We start from the raw sequence: 20,835 nt of genomic DNA on the forward strand, positions 1-20,835 counted from the left end.
CTGACCTCTTAGGAATCTGGAAGGGTCAACCGTTGATAGTCTAAGGGTAAAATGTTAGGGGTTAGGGGAGGATACTACAGAGTCCGGTAATGAGTTCCACGCTTCGACAACCCAATTACTAAAGTCATAATTTTTACAGTCAAGTTTGGAGTGGTTAATATTAAGCTTGAATCTGTTGTGTGCTCTTGTGTTGTTGTGGTTGAAGCTGAAGTAGTCTTTGGCAGGCAGGACGTTGCAGCATATGATCTTGTGGACAATACTTAGATCATGTTTAAGGCGTCGTAGTTCTAAGCTTTCAAGACCCAGGATTGTAAGTCTAGTTTCGTAGGGAATTCTGTTTCGAGTGGAGGAGTGGAGGGCTCTTCTGGTGAAGTATCTCTGGACATTTTTGAGGGAGTTTTAGGTAGGGTGAATGGACGAGGCAGACCGAAGTGCCTTCAAAACAACCGCTCTTTATTTGGCAACCATTTCCAACCCAGTAAAGGCTCCGTCTGACAGGCAGCCATTTTATAGGGAGCTCCCAGGCAATCTAGCCAATCAGCAGTCAGTATTTTCCCTCCAGAATGGAGGACCTGACTGAAGCCTCCGTGCCTCAGTCTCAGAATGTAACAGTCGCCATCTTGTTTTTGGCTTTTCAAAAACAAGATTATCCGTTATTCTCTTGCAAGAAACGTCTGCAGGAAAACAGCGAAGGGGGGAGAAGGCAGGGCAGTCCTCGACTTACGACCCGTCTTTGAAGGAACATTCAAAGTTACAATGACAGTGAAAAAAAATTACGACCGATATTCACACTTACTTACAACCAATTGGGGCATCCCTGTGGTCATGTGATCCAATCCCGGATGCTTGATTCATATTTATGACAGTCGGAGCAACTCGGCGTCTCAGAGGATTTGCTTTTGCACCTCCTGTCAAGCAAAATAATTGGGGGAAGTCAGATTCACTTAATGGTCGTGTTACTAACTTCACAAGTGTGGCAAGAAAAAGGCCGTAAAATGGGGCAAAACTTGCTTAACAAACATTTCAAAAGTTGGGCTCTGTTGTGATTGTAAGCCGAAGACTAGCTGTATGTAATAAAAACTATAATATAAAATAATATATTATTTGTATTTGTAAATAATTCTTCTTCTTCTCGTGCCATCAGATGTTGGCAATCGTGGGCAACCCTATTTTTATCAAGAGCCGCACGAAAAAGAACAGGGGAGAAAGAGAAAGGGAGCGAATGAGAGAGGCAGAGAAAGGGGGAGAAAGAGAATAAGAAAAAGAGAAAATGAGAGAGGAAGAGACAATAAGAGAGGGAGAGGAGAGACTGGGAGAGAGATAGGAAGAAAGAGAGAAGGGGAGAGAGAAAAGGAGAGAATGAGAGGGTGGGAGAGAGAGACAAAGAGAGAAAGAGAGAATAGAAGAAAGAAAATGGGAGAGAGAGAGAGACAGAATGGGGGGAGAGAGAGAAAGAGAGAGACCAGGAGAGGGAGAAAGACTGGGAGAAAAAGAGGGAGAGAGAGAGAGAAAAAAGAGGGGGAGAAAAAGAGAGAGACTAGGAGAGAGAGGAAGAAAGTCTAGAGAAAGAGGGAGAGAGAGACTAGGGGAGAGAAAGAGAAAGAGGGAGAAAAAGAGAGAGACTAGGAGAGAGAGAAAAAGAAAGACAGAGAGAGAGAAAAAGGGGGAGAGAGTGGGAAAGAGAGACTAGGAGAGAGAGAAAGTGGGAGAAAAAGGGAGAAAGAGAGAAAGAGAGAGGGGAGAAAGAGAGAGAGACTAGGAGAGAGAGAGAAAGTCTAGAGAAAGAGGGAGAGAGAGAGACTGGGAGAGAGAAAGAGAGAGGAGGGAGGGATAGAGAAAGAGATAGAGACTTGGAGAGAGAGAAAGACTGGGAGAGAGAGAGAAAGAGGGAGAGAAAAGAGGGAGAGAGTGATTGGGAGGGAGAGAAAGAGAGAGAGATTTTCCCTAGTAAAGAGTCCATTCATACAGCTGCAGTAGCTAATAAATAACAGAAAACAGACTTGGCAGAAATTAAATAAGTGACGGGAAATTCAATTCCTCCTTTCTGTGGTTGTTGCTGATGACATAATGTGTCTTAATGGAATTTAGAGCCGCACTAAAGTGGAGGTTTCTTAGTCTTGCCGCTTTCCCTCCGCTCAAACGACTCCAGGACGGCTCAGTCAGAAGCAGAGGAGCCGGATCTCAGGGCAGCGCAGACCACATAAGTATCTCCTGCCCAGCGAGGGACTAGGAACAAGTCCATTTTAACCTAAAGTTTGCACTTAAAAGGGGAAATGGTTCTGGAATCGTTTGTAAAAGATGCTGCGTGGGAAAAGGCCCAGCAGCAAAACTGGTTCAAAATGAGAGAATGAGAGAGTGGGAGAGAAAGGAAGAGAATGAGAGAGTGGGAGAGAGAGAGAGAAAGAGGGAAAGGGAGAGAGAGAGAGAATAAAAGAAATAGAAAATGAGCATAAGACAAGGAGAGGGGCAGAAAGAGGAAGGAAGGAAGGAAGGAAGGAAGGAAGGGGGAAGGAGAAAGGGGAGAGAAAGGGGGAGAGAATAAGATAAAGAGAAAATGGGAGAAAGAGTGAGAGAGAGAGACTGGAAAAGAGAGGAAGAAAGAGAGAAGAGGAGAGAAAGAAAGGAAGAAAATGAGAGGGTGGAGGAGGGAAATAAAATAAGAGAAAGAGAAAATGGGAGAGAAAGAGAGAGAGAAAGAGAGAGAAAGAAGGAAAGGGAAAGACCAATAGAGAATAAGAGAAAGAGAAAATGGGAAAGAAAGAGAGAAAAAGAAAGAGAGAGATGGTGAGTGTTAGAAAGAAGAAGACAGAAGGGGGAGAAGGAACAGGAAATAGAATAAGAGAAAGAGAAAATGAGAGAGAAAGAAAAAGAGAAGGTAGGAGAAGGAGAAAGGGGAGAATGAGAGGAGGGGAGAAGGGAAGGAGAGAAAGAGAGAATAAGAGAGAGAAGAAATGAGAAGAAAAGAGAGAGAGTGGGAGAAAGATAGGAAGCAAAAGTGAAGTGGAGAGAAAGAAAGGAAGAAAATGAGAGGGTGGGAGGGGGAGGAGAGGGAAATAAAATAAAGAGAAAATGGGAGAGAAAGACAAAAAAAGAGAGAGAAAGAGAGAGAGAGAGAGAAGAGAGATATGCAACTGTCCATCCTTTGATGGATGAACCTTCATTTCTGAAACACACACCTCATTTCCATCGCAAAAACTTTGAATGTCCAGGATGGAAAGACTTCATGAACTCCATCTGTAGAGTCTGGAGGACAGAAGGAAAAGTGGGGACATGATCGAAACATTTAAATATGTTAAAGGGTTAAATAAGGTCCAGGAGGGAAGTGTTTTTAATAGGAAAGTGAACGCAAGAACAAGGGGACACAATCTGAAGTTAATTGTGGGAAAGATCAAAAGCAACGTGAGAAAATATTATTTCATTGAAAGAGTAGTAGATCCTTGGAACAAACTTCCAGCAGACGTGGTTGGTCAATCCACAGTAACTGAATGTAAACATGCCTGGGATAAACATATATCCATTGTAAGATAAAATACAGGAAATAGTATAAGGGCAGACGAGATGGACCATGGGGTCTTTTTCTGCCGTCAGTCTTCTATGTTTCTATGTTTCTATGGGTATTATTACTATTTTATTAGAGTTGGAAGGGACCTCGCAGGCCATCTAGTCCAACCCCCTGCTCAAGAAGGAGACCTTATAAGCATTTCAGGTATTTAAGCTCGGCCCCTGCCAGGACGTCTGTTTCCTGAGCCTCTTCTTAGAACCTCCTTCCCCCAATTCGGCTCGGACTGTCACCAAAATTGCATTTGAAAAGAAGAGGTTGGATGGAGACAGGTTGAATTTGCCACGCTGCCTTCGAGTGAGCCAGGAAGAGACTCTGTCAGGCTGCTAAAAAAAGAGAGAGAGAGAGAGAGAAAAAGTCATCAAGTGATGTACTTTCTCATGTCCTTGTGTGATTTAATTTTCCAACATTTGTTCCTTGAATCCCTGTGGATTTCAAGTCCCTTTGTTTAAATGCAAGGGAAGGAACCGAAATCGAGGATAAGCTGCCAAAAATAAAAAAAATCCACACTGCCAAGATTATTTGTTGCTGCGAAGGAGAAATGACATGTGCTTGACAATATATTGACAAGATTATTTCTTTTTTTGGTTTGGTTTTGCTTGAAATCCCCCTTCAGAAAGTGATGTACAGAAAGCGATAGAGGCAAGAGAGAACAGAAGTTAAAAACGTGAGCGAAAAGAAAGAGGAAAATAGGTTAAATCTGCAATCTAAGAAAGAAAGAAAGTAAGATGGAGGAAGGAGGGAAGGAGGAAAAATGGAAGGAAGGAAGGAAAGAAGAAAGAAGGAAAGAAAGAAAGAAAAGAAAAAAAGAGAAAGAAAGAGAGAGAGAATGAGAGATAGAGAGAACAAGAGAAGGAAGGAAGGAAGGAAGGAAGGGGGGAAAAGAAATGGTAAGTCATCCAGTTGCCTTTTAGGGGAGATAGGAGAGAAAGAAAGAAAGAAAGAAAGAAAGAAAGAAAGAAAGAAAGAAAGAAAGAGAAAGAGAGATAGAGAGAAAGAAAGAGAGAGAGAGAGAACAATAGAGAGGAAGGAAGAAAGGAAGGAAGGAGGAAGGAAGGAAGGAAGGAAGGAAGGAAAAAAAGAAATTGTAAGTCTTCCAGTTGCCTTTTAGGGGAGATAGGAGAGAGAAAGAAAGAGATGGAGAAAGAGAGAGAGAGAGAGAAAGAAAAAAAGGAAAGAAAGAAAGAAAGAAAGGACTGTGGTAAAAAGGAAGTGAAAAGAAAATGTCGGTTGCTAAGGGAAACAGTTGCTCAGTGGGGTTTTGCCCTTTTTTTACAACTTTTCTCTGCAGTCGTTAAGTGAGGAACACAGTCATTTAGTGAATCTGGTTTCCCCCGTTGACTTTGCTTGGGAGAAAGTTGCGTGACCTCGAGGACATTGCAACCGTCCTAAGTCCATGCCAGTTGCCAAGCCTTTGAATTTGGATTGTGTCACCACGGGGATTTGCAAGTGTGTGAAAAACAGTCGTATAACACCTTTTTTTTTCTTGCTGCCTTTCCAAATTTGAATAGTCACTAAATGAATCAATTGCAAGCCAAGGACAATGTGCCCCTGGGGAAAAAAATGTAAATGAAGTTAATTTTTTTTAAAGGGTTGCTTCCCCGCCCCCCCCACCCCCACCCCCGCGATGTGTTTTTTCCGCCTGCGTAGATTTTCTGGGTTGTTCCCCCCATCGGAGGACAGAGCCCGCCTGACCCTGCTTAGCTCTTCAAATCCAGTCCAGATGAGCCAGGTTCTGTCTTCCGCGTGGCGTCCAGAGTGAGAGTGGAAGATAAAACATTCAGAAATGGTCAGGCTGCCTCGTTGGAATAGAAGGAAGCCTTAGAGTAGCATTGAATCGGAAGGGACCTAAGAGGTCATCAACTCCAACCCGGCACTCTGCAGATTTCACCGTCACTGTTAGAGGACTTTTTCACATTCCTTGGGGCAGGAGCTGGGCCAGAGCTCACCACAACAGTATAGGACAGTGTTTCCCAAACTTGGCAACTTGAAGAGATCTGGACTTCAACTCCCAGAATTCCCCAGCCAACTGTGCTGGCTCCTCTGGCCTGCCTGCTTAAAAGACCAAGGCCACTCCAGGCTAGGGATTGACACCCCAGTAAGCCACAGAACGTGGCTTGTTTAGCTGGGCATAATTCCCGCTGGAGAACACAACCGTGGTGCTTTAATTAAGGAGGGCTTAGGGGGTTAATTCACTGCCTGAAACCTGCCGTTGCATCTGATGGGACTAATCAAGGCTCGGATGACACATTGCAGCTCAGCCTCGGCTGCTAATTCAGTCTTTGACTGTGGTTGCGTCACGTGCTTATGCTTAGCCATGATCGGAGGTCCTTGGTGCTGTCTGAGCCTTCAGAGGTTTTCTTTCTTTCTTTCTTTCCTTCTTTCTTTCTCTCTTTCTTTCTCCAAGTCCTCAGAGAGGGGCAGCATACAAATCTAATAAATTATTATTATTATTATTATTATTATTATTATTATTATTATTTCTTTCTCTCTCTCTCTGTCCTTTTCTTTTATTCCCTCCCTCTCTCTTTCTCTCTTTCTCTCTCTCTTTCTCTCTCTCTCTCTCTCTCTTTCTTTCTTTGATTTTTTTATGCCACCCTTAGACTCAGGGTGGCTTACAACCTGTTAGCAATAGCACTTTTTAACAGAGCCAGCCTATTGCCCCCACCATCCGGGTCCTCATCTTACACACCTGGGAAGGATGGAAGGCTGAGTCCACCTGGAGCCAGTGATGAGATTTGAACCGCTGACCTGCAGATCTATAGTCAGCTTTTTAGTGGCCATTACCCAACGTAGGAGAAGTACCCCCCCACACCACCTCTGCTTCTTTCAAGGGGTCTGCTTCCAGGATCTCACAGAGGTCACTTCAAGAGACAGGGATTCTTGGAGGCACCAACGAGGCCTCAACTATGGATGGGTTGTATAGAATCTATGCTGGATTCCTTCCCCCAACCATTCTACACTTTTCTTCTTTTTCTCCTCCTCCCTCCTCCTCCTCCTCCTCTTCTTCTTCTATTTATTTTATTGTGAGCTGCCCCAAGTCTTCGGAGAAGAGTAGCATACAAATCTAATCAATAATAATAATAATAATTTACTTGTTTTGTCAAGTACGTGTTGGTGGTATACAAAGATTTAACAATATTTATATACGTGATGCTAGTAAGACAGAAACATTAGGACAGAAGATGGAAGGCACGCTGGCGCACTTATGCACGGCCCTTTCTGACCTCTTATAAATAATAATAATAACAGTGGTCAGGGTAAAATTTTGGGGGTTAGGTGATGATACTACAGAGTCTGGTAGTGAGTTCCATGAAACAACTACTTGGTTACTAAAGTCATATTTCCTGCAGTCGAGTTTGGAGCGGTTTACTTTCAGTTTGTATCTGTTGTGTGCTTATGTGTTGTTGTGGTTGAAGCTGAAGTAGTCATTGACAGGAAGGACGTTATAGCAGATGATTTAATGGGCACTGCTTAGGTCGTGTATAAGGCAACATAGTTGTAAGCTTTCTAAACCTAGGATTGTGAGTCTAGTTGCTTGGGGATCCTGTTGTGAGTGGAGGAGTGGGGGGCTCTTCTCGTAAAGTATCTCTGGACATTTTCTAGAGTGTTTATGTCTGAAATGCGGTGGGGGTTCCAGACAGATGAGTTGCATTCAAGGATTGGTCTGGCAAAAGTTTTGTTTGCTCTGGTTAATAGTGTGAGATTACCAGAGCAGAATTATTATTATTATTATTATTATTATTATTATTATTATTATTATTATTATTATCATCATCATCATCATCATCATCATCATCATCATCATTATTAGACTTCTTCTCCTCCTCCTCCTCCTCCTCCTCCTCCTTCTCCTTCTCATTGTTGTTGTTGTTATTGTTATTCCTCCTCTTCCTCTTCCTCCTCTTCCTCCTCCTCTTCTTCTTATGAAGAGGCCACAGCCATCGCGATCTCCAGAACGTTTAAAATTTAATGGGGATTTTAATACTCTGACGAAGTTAGTTGAGGACTAACGAAAGCTAAGTAATTTTAGTAGTTTTAAATAATTTGTAAACGTTTCCGGAGATGGCCATGGCTATTGCCTCTTCATATACCTGGAACTTGCATTTTTAGGACAATTCCTGATGTTTCTATTTCTCTTCATGTTGTTTATATTATTTATATTTGCATGTACCCTTCCCACCTCCCTGTATCATCTCCCCCTCTCTCTTCCCCTTCCCAACACAGAGCGGTTGGGAAACCTGTCAACTCTTCTGCTTTCAGGGCTGTTCTCCTGGCCGTGACAGAGCAACACATCTGTCTGGATGTTCTCCCTGACAGGCTAATAGAGAGTCACGGCTGAGTGCCTGCTGTCACAATTTAAATTGGCAAGATGCGTTCTTGACAAACCCAGGCCATCATTGGTAATTATTGTGTTGTTGTCTAGATGCTCATAGGCGGGGAGTTCAGGACTGAGAGACTTCCCGTCTGCTGCTCCTTGTTGTAGCCACCGGCGGAAGCGATGGCCAGGGGAGCCTTCACTCACCTCTGGCTGATGTGACAGCTGTGGCTCCCACCACCGGGAACCCTGGGCCCAGATTGAGCTACTGCAACACGTTCTATGTGGGCGTGGATAGATAAAAATGCCTAATTCCAGTCAAAACATCTGGCTTACTGTAAATCATCGTCGTAATAATGTATACTGCCGATAGGAGCCTTGGGGGCAATCCGAAAACATCTGGAGCACCACTTGAATGCCTAAATATCTGTCAATCAACTGCAAAATTGCAACTTAGCATAGAAACATAGAAGGTTGACGGCAGAAAAAGACCTCACAGTCCATCTGTTTTATTTGTATTTATTTATTTATTCATTTGTCCAATACACAAATACATAGGAAGAAAATAAACATGAAGTAATATATATAAGGACAAAAGTGAAAATAGAAGATATGTGAAAGGAAGAAAATATGTATGATATATGAGATAAAGGAAAGACAATTGGACAGGAGACGAAAGGCACACTAGTGCACTTATGGACGCCCCTTACTGGCCTCTTAGGAACTTGGAGAGGTCAATTGTGGAGAGTCTTATACTCTTTCCTATATTTTATCTTAGGATTGATATACAGTGGTACCTCTACCTAAGAAGGCCTCTACTTACGAACTTTTCTAGATAAGAACCGGGTGTTCAAGATTTTTTTGCCTCTTCTCAAGAACCATTTTCCACTTACAAATCCAAGCTTCCAAAACTGTAACTGGAAAAGGCAGGGAGAAGCCTCCGTGGGCCCTCTCTTGGAATCTCCTGGGAGGAAACAGGGCTGGAAAAGATGGGGAGAAGCCTCTGTGGGTCCTCTCTAGGAAACCCCTGGGATGAAACAGGCTGGAAAAGGGGAGAAGCCTCCATGCGGCCTCTCTAAGAATCTCCTGGGAGGAAATAGGGCCGGAAAAGGCAAGGAGAAGCCTCCGTGGGGCCTCTCTAGGAACCTCCTGGGAGGAAATAGGGCTGGAAAAGGTGAAGAGAAGCTTCCGTGGGGCCTCTTCAGGAATCTCCTGGGAGGAAACAGGGTCAGAAAAGATGGGGAGAAGCCTCTGTGGGGCCTAGGAATCTTCTTCTTATAAACTTTCCTACTTAAGAACCTGGTCATGCAATGAATTAAGTTCGTAAGTAGAGGTACCACTGTATACTGCCAATAGGAGCCTTGGGGGCAATCCAAAAACATCTGGAGCACCACTTGAATGCCTCAATACCTGTCAAAATTGCATCTTGGCCTTTTAGTCAGCTGTGGTTCTGGGGTCCTTGGTGCTGTCCTTGGTTGTTTCCTCGCAGGCGTTTTACTCCCCAACTAGGTAACTTCATCCATGCTAGGAGCAGGGTTTGTGTGGAGGAGGGGGAGGAGGAGTCCCTGATGTTTTCTGAGTTTGCTGGTTTTCTTGCAGATGTTTCATGATCCAACTTGGTTATATCAGTGCTAGAAGGAAGGTAGTAGTAATAGTAGTAGTCATAGCAGTAGTAATAGTAGTAGTCACAGTAGTAGTAGTACTCTGGGGTCCTTGGTGCTCTCTGAGTTTGGTTGTTCTCTTGGAGACGTTTCATGACCCAACTAGGGAACATCATCAGTGCTAGAAGGGGGGATAATTGTGGGAAGAGGTGGGGGAGAGTAGTAGTAGTAGTAAAAGTAAAAGTAGTAGTAAGAGGAGCTTGATTCTCTCTGAGCTTGGATGTTCTTTTGCAGACGTCTCACTACTTTGATTCCCGGGTCTCTCATCTCCTTTGCTGTCCTTCTCTACGTACTTTCTGGAGTCTCAACATCTTTTTGGCATGGTGTTGACCAAACCTGGGCCCAATGTGCCAAGCTTGGTCTTATCGAGGTGGCTTTGATTTTGCGATTGTTGTGCGAGCCTCTTTCAAATGGTGCTTACAATCGAGGAGGCCACTCACATACGTCCTGTTTAAGATCTGCTCCAAGCATCCCGCCGTGATCAGAGTGGTCAAGGCTTAATGTGGGAGGAAGGAGAGGTAATTGGATTTATTGGCAGCCATCAGGTTTCATCTCGGTTTGTCTTTCCTGCCTCGCCCCTTGCCCCCACTCTCTCTTCCCTCACCCTCTGTGGGCATGGCAGCCTTTGCCCGGGGGCCCACACCACACGGAATGAATGGATGAATGAATGAATGAGGGATTAAATGAATGAATGAATAAATGAATGATTAAATGAATACATGAATGGATGAATGAATGAATGACTGAATGACTGAATGAATGAATGAAGGTGTAAGCCTTGTCATTTCAGTGCAGCAGTCCATCAATTTATTAATTATCATAATTAATAAATCATATCCCTGAGTCCCAAGGGATTGGGTGGCATAGAAGTCGAATCAGATAGATAGAGAGAGAGAGAGAGTGAGAGAGAGAGATTAAATGATTAAATGAATGGATAAATGAATGAATACATGACTGACTGACTGACTGACTGACTGACTGACTGACTGACTGACTGACTGAATGAATGAATGAATGAATGAATGAATGAATGAATGAATGAATGCACTGTCTATCTGTCTGTCTATCTATCTCAGGGGTGGGTTCCACTTTTCTCCACTGTTGGTCCGCTTAGTGGCAAGGTGTGTGTCTCTATCTCTCTATCTCTATCTCTGTCTGTCTGTCTACCTACCTACCTACATCTATCTATCTATCTATCTATCTATCTATCTATCTATCTATCTATCTATCATCTTTCTCTCTCTCTCTCTCTCCTCCCGGTATCTATGTACAATCTTCTCAGTCTTTCTACCGTATGTGTCTTATCTAGCTATCATAAAATCCTAGGGCTGGAAGGGACCTTGGAGGTCTTCTAGTCCAACCCCAAAGCCCAAGGCAGGGGACCTTCTATTATTCCAGAGACAATGTCTGTCCAGCCTCTTCTGAAAAGCCTCCCGTGTCGGAGCCCCTGCAAGGAAAGCCCTGCAGCCTCCTTCCCATCCTCCAAGACGGTCCCGGGCCTTGTTCCTGCTCTGGTGGGTTCCCTGGGCAGCCGGTTGGCATTTCCGACGGCTCTTCCTTCACCCAGGCTCCCAGCACTGACTTTAATCTCCGCATCCCACCTGCCATGTATTTGCGCTGCTGACATTTGCAGAGGGCATAATGGCATAACACCAGTCCCATCTGGACAGCAAGCAAAGGCCAGAAGGAAAGGTTGGGCTGAAAGCAGAGGTGCAACAGTTTGCTTCTTTGCAGGGTGTGTTTTGTAAAAAAAATAGTTTTACTGAGTTTTAAAAACAATACAAAAACATAAAAGAAAATTAACGAACCACACCAACATATTTACATTTCTATGGCATCGAAAAGAAGGAACATTTCTATGCATAGATGCCTATCGGCCAAATTGTTAATCTATCACAATATTAACTTTCATCTCTGTTAATATTTACATTTACTATTTATTTCAGTTTGTTTGTTTTTTAATTAGAAAAATTTCCCCATAAGCTTAAAAAACTCTCTTTTTTCTATTCTGTAGTTCGTATGTAAGCCTCGTCATTTCAGCGCAGCAGTCCATCAATTTATTAATTATCATAATTAATAAATCATATCCCTGAGTCCCAAGGGATTGGGTGGCATAGAAGTCGAATCAAATAAATAGATAAGTAGATAGATAGGTAGGTAGGTAGGTAGGTAGATTAGGTAGGTAGGTAGGTAGGTAAATAAATAGATAAATAGAAATATAGAAACATAGAAGATTGATGGCAGAAAAAGACCTCATGGTCCATCTTGTCTGCCATTATGTAAATAAGGGCAGACTAGATGTAAATAAATGAATGAATGAATAAAACATATCAGGAAAGAGTTAATGAACTCAACCTGTATAGTCTGCAGGACAGAAGGAAAAGGGGGGACATGATCGAAACATTTAAATATGTTAAAGGATTAAATAAGATTCAGGAGGGAAGTGTTTTCAATAGGAAAGTGAACCCAAAGAGAAGGGGACACAATCTGAAGTCAGTTGGGGGAAAGATCAAAAGCAACATGAGGAAATATTATTTCACTGAAAGAGTAGTAGATCCTTGGAACAAACTTCCAGCAGACGTGGTTGGTAAATCCACAGTCACTGAATTTAAACCTGCCTGGGATAAACATAGATCCATCCTAAGATAAAATACAGGAAATAATATAAGGGCAGACTAGATGAACCATGAGGTCTTTTTCTGCCATCAATCCTCTATGTTTCTACGTTTCTAAATGAATGAATGAATGAATGAATGAATGAATGAATGAACGAACGAACGAACGAACGAACGAACAAACAAACAAACAAACAAACAAACAAACAAATCAATCAATCAATTATGTTCTCTGTCAAGGGATTTTCATCCCTCCAAGTCTGTGCAATTGCTAGTCTGGCAGCAGTTAATATATGTATAATGAGACAATGATTTTATTTTGGTGTGTTGCCCCTTCATAATCCCTAGTAAGTCTGTCTTGGGTCTTAACTCTATGCCACATTCTGTCATTTCTTTTATCCGGGGTCTTAATCTTATTCCAATAGCTTCTTGCCACTGGGCAAGCCCACCATAATGTGTACCACGAAACGTTTCTGCATTTCCAATGGATCTACAGTGGGGTAAATTTAGTAAGTTTGGCCAGAGCAAAATGCCAACGATAGAAGGTTTTATATCAATTTTCTTTATAAGAAGCTGATAGTGTCCATGTATAATTTTCTTTCCATAATTTAAATTTTGGAAATTTGCAGAAAAAGAAAATTGTGGGGTGTTGTTTGTCTCTGCTCCCTCCTGTTCTCTCTGTTCACTCTTAAAACGACCAACAACAATTTGATTTCCCAGAAGAAGGAAAGAGGGGAAAATCAATTCACACCTGTTGCAGCTCATTTTTTTCTGCAAGAACGTGAAATTGTTAAATCGGCTGGAAATGCACAGAGGAATCAGACCGGCGGTGCTAAGTTTTCAAGAAATCCTAAACGAGCATTGGAGATTCCAAATTGTGGCAACGGTAGCAAGGATCCTGTGATTTAATGAGAACGTCAAGGACTTCCTCAAAATCCAGGTTTAAACTCATGCTGGGTCATTTGGAGAGAATTCTCCATTAATACCTAGCCAACCATTCGCTCAGAGCTATTTCTTGGTGAGGAACATTGGGAGATGCTATCACGTCATCCCTGGTCCTTCTTTTTATTAGACTACTTTCCCTATCCAGTCCTGTCCAACTCTAAGGAGTGTGCTCGGTTTCTTTTCTTAAGAGGAGGGTGCCAGGATTGTCTGAAGATGCTTCTCTGGGTTCATGACCCAAACTAGATAACATCGTCAGTGCTAGAAGGGAGTGGAGTTAATATGTTTGTGAGTGATATAGGGGAAGGTTTGGTAGGGAAGGTTTGCCTATTTGCCCATGACTCTAAAGTGTGCAATAGGGTTGATATTCCTGGAGGCGTCTGTAATATGGCAAATGATTTAGCTTTACTAGATAAATGGTCAAAGCAATGGAAACTGCAGTTTAATGTCTCCAAATGTAAAATAATGCACTGGGGAAAAGGAATCCTCAATCTGAGTACAGTGGAACCTCATGATACAAACCCCTCGCCTTACAAACAACCCGAGATATGAACCCGGGGTTCAGAAATTTTTTGCCTCTTCTTACGAACTTTTTCCTTCTTACGAACCCGCCGCTGCCACCGCCGAGAAGCCCCGCCATCCGGCTGTCGCTTTTTGAAACAGCCGGAAGGCTTCTCAGCGTCCTCCTGAACCCGAATGCCAAACCCGAACTTCCGGGTTCAGCGTTCGGGAGGCCGCCAAAAAGCCCCCTGGCTGTTTCAAAAGGTGACAGCCGGGCGGCGGGGATTCTCGGCGGCCTCCCAAACGCTGAACCCGGAGGTTCGGCAAAAGTTCGGGGTCGGGAGGCCGCTGAGAAGCCCCGCCCCCGGCTGTCACCTTTTAAAACAGCCGGGGGGCTTCTTGGCGGCCTCCCGAATGCCAAACCCGGAAGTTTGGGTCTGGCGTTCGGGTTCAGGAGGACGCTGAGAAGCCCCCCGGCTGTTTCAAAAGGTGACAGCCGGGCGGTGGCGGTTTTTTGCGGGGGGGGGATTTGTTGCACGGATTAATTGATTTTACATTGTTTCCTATGGGAAACAATGTTTCGTCTTACGAACTTTTCGTCTTACGAACCTCCCCCTGGAACCAATTAGGTTCGTAAGACGAGGTATTACTGTATTGTATTGGCAGTTCTGTGTTAGCAAAAACTTCAGAAGAGAAGGATTGAGGGGGTCGTGATTTCTGACAGTCTCAAAATGGGTGAACAGGTCAGGCGGTAGGGAAAGCAAGTAGAATGCTTGGCTGCATAGCTAGAGGTATAACAAGCAGGAAGAGGGAGATTGTGATCCCACTGTATAGAGCGCTGGTGAGACCACATTTGGAATAACACTGTGTTCAGTTCTGGAGACCTCACCTACAAAAAGAGATTGAAAAAATTGAACGGGTCCAAAGATGGGCTACAAGAATGGTGGAAGGTCTTAAGCATAAAACGTATCAGGAAAGACTTCAGGAACTCAATCTGTAGAGTCTGGAGGACAGAAGGAAAAGGGGGGACATGATCGAAACATTTAAATATGTGAAAGGGTTAAATAAGGTTCAGGAGGGAAGTGTTTTTAATAGGAAAGTGAACCCAAGAAGAAAGGGGACACAATCTGAGGTTAGTTGGGGGAAAGATCAGAAGCAACGTGAGAAAATATTATTTGACTGAAAGACTAGTAGATGCTTGGAACAAACTTCCAGCAGACATGGTTGGTAAATCCACAGGAACTGAATTTAGAATCAAAGAATCATAGAATTGTAGTTGGAAGGGACCTCCAGGGTCATGGGGTCCAACCCCCTGCTCAATGCAGGATACATTAAACCAACCCAGAAAGATGACTGTCCAGTCTCTGTTAGAAGACCTCCAGTGAAGGAGAGCCCACCCACTCCTGTGGCAAACTGTTCCACTGGTTTATCACCCTCACTGTTAGAAAGTTTTTTCTGATATCTCATCTAAATCTCCTCCCTTGCAGTTTCATTCCATGGTTTCTAGTCCTTCCGTGTGGTTGTGAGAACAATGCTGGTCCCTCTGATTGAAACCTGCCTGGGATAAACCTAGATCCATCCTAAGACAAAACACAGGAAAAAGTATAAGGGCAGACTAGATGGACCAGGAGGTCTTTCTCTGCCGTCAGTTTTCTAGGTTTCTACGCTTGTGAAGATGAGGAGGAAGAAGAAGAGGAGGAGGAGGACTCTGAGTCTTTAGTGGTCTCAGCTGATTTTCCATCTCTTTTTTTTCTTTGCAAATGTTTCCATTACCCAAGGAGGAAGCCTCATCAGTGGATTTCATTATCCCTTCCCCTTTAATTTCCCGGCTGCCCATCAAGTGGGTGATCGGCTGCTCCTTCAGGCCTGTCCCCGGCATCCAAAGAGGCTTGGCTCTTTTCACTCTTTTTTATCCATAAATCTGTTTTTCCACGAACCCCTCTGCAACATATTTTCTCTCACCATTTTGGATGAAACATTAACAATAACCCTACAACATAATTACGACTTATTGATTTAAGACAGTTCTATGCATTAACAGTTTATGCATTAACAGATGAATAAAATCAAGGTTACGTGAAGTGTTAATACTATTTTATAATGTCTTGGTAAGGCCACACCTGGAATATTGCATTCAGTTTTGGTTGCCACGATGCAAAAAGGATGTTGAGACTCTAGAAAAAGTGCAGAGAAGAGCAACAAAGAGGATTTGGGGACTGGAGGCTAAAACATAGGAAGAACAGTTGCAGGAACTGGGCATGGCTAATTTAATGAAAGGAAGGACCGGGGGGGGGGGGGGGGACAGGATAGCAGCCTTCCAGCATCTCAGGGGTTGCCCCAAAGAAGAGGGAGTCAAGCTATTCTCCTAAGCACCTGAGGGTGGAACAAGAAGCAATGGGTGGAAACTAAACAAGGAGAGAAGCAACTTAGAATTAAGGAGAAATTTCCTGACAATTAGAACAATTAATCCGTGGAACCGAAGTTGCCTCCAGAAACATAGAAAAATAGAAGACTGACGGCAGAAAAAGACCTCATGATCCATCTAGTCTGCCCTTATACATTTTTTTTGTATTTTATCTTAGGATGGATCTATGTTTATCCCAGGCATGTTTACATTCAGTTGCTGTGAATTGACCAAGGATCTCCTACTCTTTTGGTCAAATAATATTTTCTCCTGTTGCTTCTGATCTTTCCCCCAACTAAGCTCAGATTGTGTCCCCTTGTTCTTGTGTTCACTTTCCTATTAAAGAAGTTGTGAATGCTCTGACCCTGGAAGTTTTTAAGAAGATGTTGGACCACCATTTGTCTGAAGTGGTGTAGGGTCTCCTGCCTAAGCAGGGGGTTGGACTAGAAGACCTCCAAGGGGTCCCTTCCAATTCTGTTGTTGTTATTTGTTTGTTTGTTAGAAGACCTCCCAGGCCCCTCCCAGCTCTCTCTGGACTGTTTGGAGACCTTTGCTGACAGGGGGTCCTTTCTTTCCTTCTTTCTTTCCCCAGGAGGCCCTGTTGAGCTTTGGTTCCGTGATTGAGATCTCCAGCCTTCGGGAAGTCATCAAAGATGCCATCGCTTCCGTCCTGCCCAAAGTGGTAAGTGCTGGCGGGACCTTCAGGGAGAGGGAGGCCAAGGGGCAGGCGGGGACTGCTTTCGTCCAGGTACATCTGGACAGGTGAGTCCTCCACAACCTGGCTCACCTGAGAACCTCCAGAAGCACAGAGATCAGCTCACTTGGTCTCCTTGGTGGAAGTTGAACCCTGGCCAAGCCAATCTTTCTCTTTCCTCTTTCCTGCCAATGTTGGTTCTCTTGCCCCCTGCTTAAAAAAACGTGCAGGGCAGATCTTCACCATTTAGAAATCTTAAATCTTCCAATATCTCAGGGGTTGCCCCAAAGAAGAAGCAGGCAAGCTATTCTCCAAAGCACCTGAGGGTAGGAAAAGAAACAAGAACTAAGGAGGAATTTCCTGACAGTCAGAACAATTAATCCAAGGAACAGAAGTTGCCTCCAGACCCAACCCTGGAGACTTTAAAGAAGATGTTGGATAACCATTTATCTGAAGTGGTGGGTGGGTTTTCTACCTGTTCTGTTGGGCTCTCTGGTAGAATCCTCTTGAAAATTCACAGGTACAAATGTCAGACACACACAGGTTTGAAAATTCAAAACAATGTTCTTTATAAGGAAAATTCACTTAAAACCAAGCCCTCTTTTGGTATAGGAAAAAGGGCACTCGTCTCCAAACAAACTGGTAATTGGTACAAGTCCCTTATCAGTTCTGAGATACTAAGCTTGCAGCTGTGAGGCAATTCACAGTCCTTCTTCTTTCACAAAGTGACACACACTTTGCTCTGGTTTAGTTTCAAAGCGGGGGAAAATCAGCACACAAAAGGTCAAAGTCAGTAAAGCAGTCACGAAACACAACGATCAGATAATCCCCCACAATGGCCAAACCCACAGGCTGCTCTTTATAGCAGCCTCACTAATGACCACAGCCCCACCCAACCACAGGTGGCCTCATTTTCTTTGATAATAATCTCTCAGTTGTTGCTGCCTATGCATCGCTCTCCACATGCGTGGCTGTATCATTAACTCTTGTTCTGAATCCAAGGAGGAGCTAGAGAATTGATCTCCTTCTGAGCTGTCTGCCACACTCTCCTCCTCCCTGTCACTCATGTCTTCTTGGTCAGAGGAGCCTTCATCATCAGATTCCACTGGGAGCAAAAAAGGCCTGTAGCATGTGGATGTCTCCCCCACATCCACAGTCCTTGGGGCAGGAGCTGGGCCATAGCTAACCACAACACTACCTAAGCAGGGGGTTGGACTATATGACCTCCAAGGACCCTTCAAACTCTTCTTTTCTCTCTTCTCTCCTCTCCTCTTCTCTTCCTTTCTCTTCTCTTCTCTTCTCTTCCCTTCCCACTCCACCCCACCCCATCCCATCCTATTCTATTTTCTATTCCCTTGTGTTTAAAAGTAATTCTGCATGTCTTGATTGGTTTGAGGGATCCTGACTAGGGAAGTTCAGAGGTGGGGAACATCTATGGAATCGTTGGTGACACCATCTGGGATTGGGTTCCATTTCAAGAGTCATTTAATGCTCCAACTGTCTGGATAGGAGCCGAATATTTTCTTACTCCAACTTTCATTTTTCAAATCTCAAGATTTTGAAGGTTGGGGTGTTGTTGTTTTTATTCAGATCTCAATTTTCTAAAATTTGCTTTACTAAGTAAACTGCCAATAGAGTAGAATAGAATTATTTCTTGGTCAAATGTGATTGGACACACAAGGAATTTGTCTTTGGTGCAGATGCTCTCATTGGACATGAAAGAAAATATACATACAATTCCTAATGTACTTCTGGTGGGAACAAAGGGCCCAAACAATTTTCACCCATCTCAGCTTCAGAACTCAAAGGAGCTTTTGGGTTTCGTTGTGTCTTCTGCTATGATTTTACCCGTCTCTTCCCAACAACTCGTACCAAAAGGCCCAGAGATCAAATTAGCAGCTTAATCAACTTATAAAAACCCAGTCTGATTCAATTGTAGTAAGGCAATTATTTTCCATCAAGCTTATTAAGATGGAAATCAGCAACCTGTTCATCTATCGGCTTCTGCCACGCAGAATTGAGCATCGATGTCGTTAAGATAAAATAATTAAAACCCGGGAAGGACTGCAAATAGGTGCATTGTCATTCGACGTTGCTAAAACCGTGCGCAATCCTGCATAAAATTTGGCCATGCGCAACAACCTCTGCTTTGTCCATGCACAACAACATTTTCTGGATTTTTTTTGGCAATCTTGATAGCCCAACTCAACACAAGACCCTTTCCGGAATATTGAATCCCAGCTTCACACACCGGGATGTGACTGAAGCAACACAACTTTATTCTGCATAGAAGGAATATATGTTCAGATTCTGGAACAAGTTCAGAGAAGAGCAACTAAGGGGATTAAAGGCCTGGAGGCTAAAACACATGAAGAACGGTTGCAGGAACTGGGCAGGGCTAGTTTGATGAAAAGAAGGACCAGGGGAGACAGGAGAGCAGCCTTCCAATATCTCAGGGGTTGCCCCAGAGAAGAAGGAGTCAAGCTATTCTCCAAAAGATCCAGAAGTTGTGAATGTTCCAACACTGGAAGTTTTAAAGAAGATGTTGGATAACCATTTGTCTGAAGTAGTGTAGGCTTTCCTGCTTAAGCAGGGGGTGGGACTAGAAGACCTCCAAGGTCCCTTCCAGCTCTGTTATTCTGTTCTGTTATTCCATTATTATTCTTCTCTTGACTTTTTTTTCCCCTTGGAGTCTTCAGAGAGGGGCGGCATACAAATCTAATAAATAATAATAATAATAATTATTATTATTATTATTATTATTATTATTATTATTATTATTCCCAGACCTGTCATATAGGGTCTTTATTGTTTGATCCCTCAAAGCCACATTTTTTTAAAAAAAAATCTGATAATGGCTATAAAACAGAAGCACCTGAGGTGAAAAAGGTTCTCCATCATTGACATATAAGTATAAACAGGTATATGTACATACAGTAAGGGGCTGCCAAAAATTTTACTGCCATACTGTGGGTGTGGCTTATTCTGTGGGTGTGGCTTAATGGCCATGTGACCAGGTGGGAGGGGATTGTTAAGTCCTTGACTTACAACCTTCCCAGTGTCTCTCGCTCGGGTGACAATTTGCTTCGTGTTTCCCGTGCTCTCCTTCCTGGGTCGCCGCCCCTCCCCCCACCTCAGGCTGGGCACCTGGGCGAACGGGGGCTGCCTGAAGCATCAATGCTGCCAGTGCCGCTTCCACCCAGGCCTTCTGCTTGCACCTCAGGTGGGAGGTGGCCGCGTGAGGCTGGAGCCGGGCAGGAGAGGGAAGCTCGTCCGAAACCAGGAAGGAGGAAAGAGGAAAAAAGCAAAGAGTGCAGACACAGCAGCAGCAGCAGGGGAAAAAAGGAGAGCCGAGCCCAGACCATTAATCCAGGAAGTGACAGCCGCCAATCAGCTGGAGCTGCGCAAGCATCTTCATTTCCGCAGGTGGAACCGCGTTCCACCCCATCCTGTCTGCTGCCCACCCCTGGGTACATACGTAAGAAATGAGAACAAATAAATGGGGAGAGTAGGACAGGCATATTATTATTATTATTATTATTATTATTATTATTATTATTATTATTATGTCAGTACAACACAGCAAACGAGATCACTATGCTGGATTTCGTATTTCATCACCAGTCGGGCGCTTTCCAAGCCCCTAGGACTGCGTGATATACCGGTGAATTATGTTTGCCGATCCCAGTAAAGGGGTCTTTTGCAATTGACAGATGGAGATTTTGTCAATTCCAATGGTTTTCAAATGTCCGCTGAGATCCTTTGGCCCTGCGCCCAGCATGCCAAGTACCACTGGGACCACTTTCACTGGCTTATGCCAGAGTCGTTGCAGCTCCATTTTTAGATCTTCGTATTTCACTAATTTCTCTAGCTGCTTCTCCATTATTATTATTATTAATAATAATAATAATAATAATAATAATAATAATAATAATAATATTTATTAGACTTGTATGCTGCCCTTCTCTGAAGACTGGGAGGCATGTTAGGCACAATGGTGCCCTTATGCACGTCCCCTTACAGACCTCTTAGGAATGGGATGAGGTCTGCGTTAGACAGTTTAAGGCTGAAGCTGTGAGGGTTTGAGCCTGAGGAAGTAACAACGTAGTTGTGTAGAGCCTTCCAGGCATTGACCCCTCTC

General features: G+C 43.6%; 1 protein-coding gene across 1 annotated transcript in view; it reads left to right on the plus strand.

Annotated features, from left to right (window-relative positions):
• Nucleotides 1-20,835, plus strand: part of PDE2A (phosphodiesterase 2A) — a 179,342-nt gene that overhangs the window by 66,155 nt on the left and 92,352 nt on the right. Inside the window, exon 2 of the mRNA XM_070749409.1 lies at nucleotides 16,593-16,682. Coding sequence (XP_070605510.1) covers nucleotides 16,593-16,682 — 90 coding nt within the window. The remainder of the gene's footprint in view (nucleotides 1-16,592; nucleotides 16,683-20,835) is intronic.

Source organism: Erythrolamprus reginae, chromosome 4 (genome assembly GCF_031021105.1).
Source record: "Erythrolamprus reginae isolate rEryReg1 chromosome 4, rEryReg1.hap1, whole genome shotgun sequence".
In the NCBI taxonomy this organism is placed as follows: Eukaryota; Metazoa; Chordata; class Lepidosauria; order Squamata; family Dipsadidae; genus Erythrolamprus; species Erythrolamprus reginae.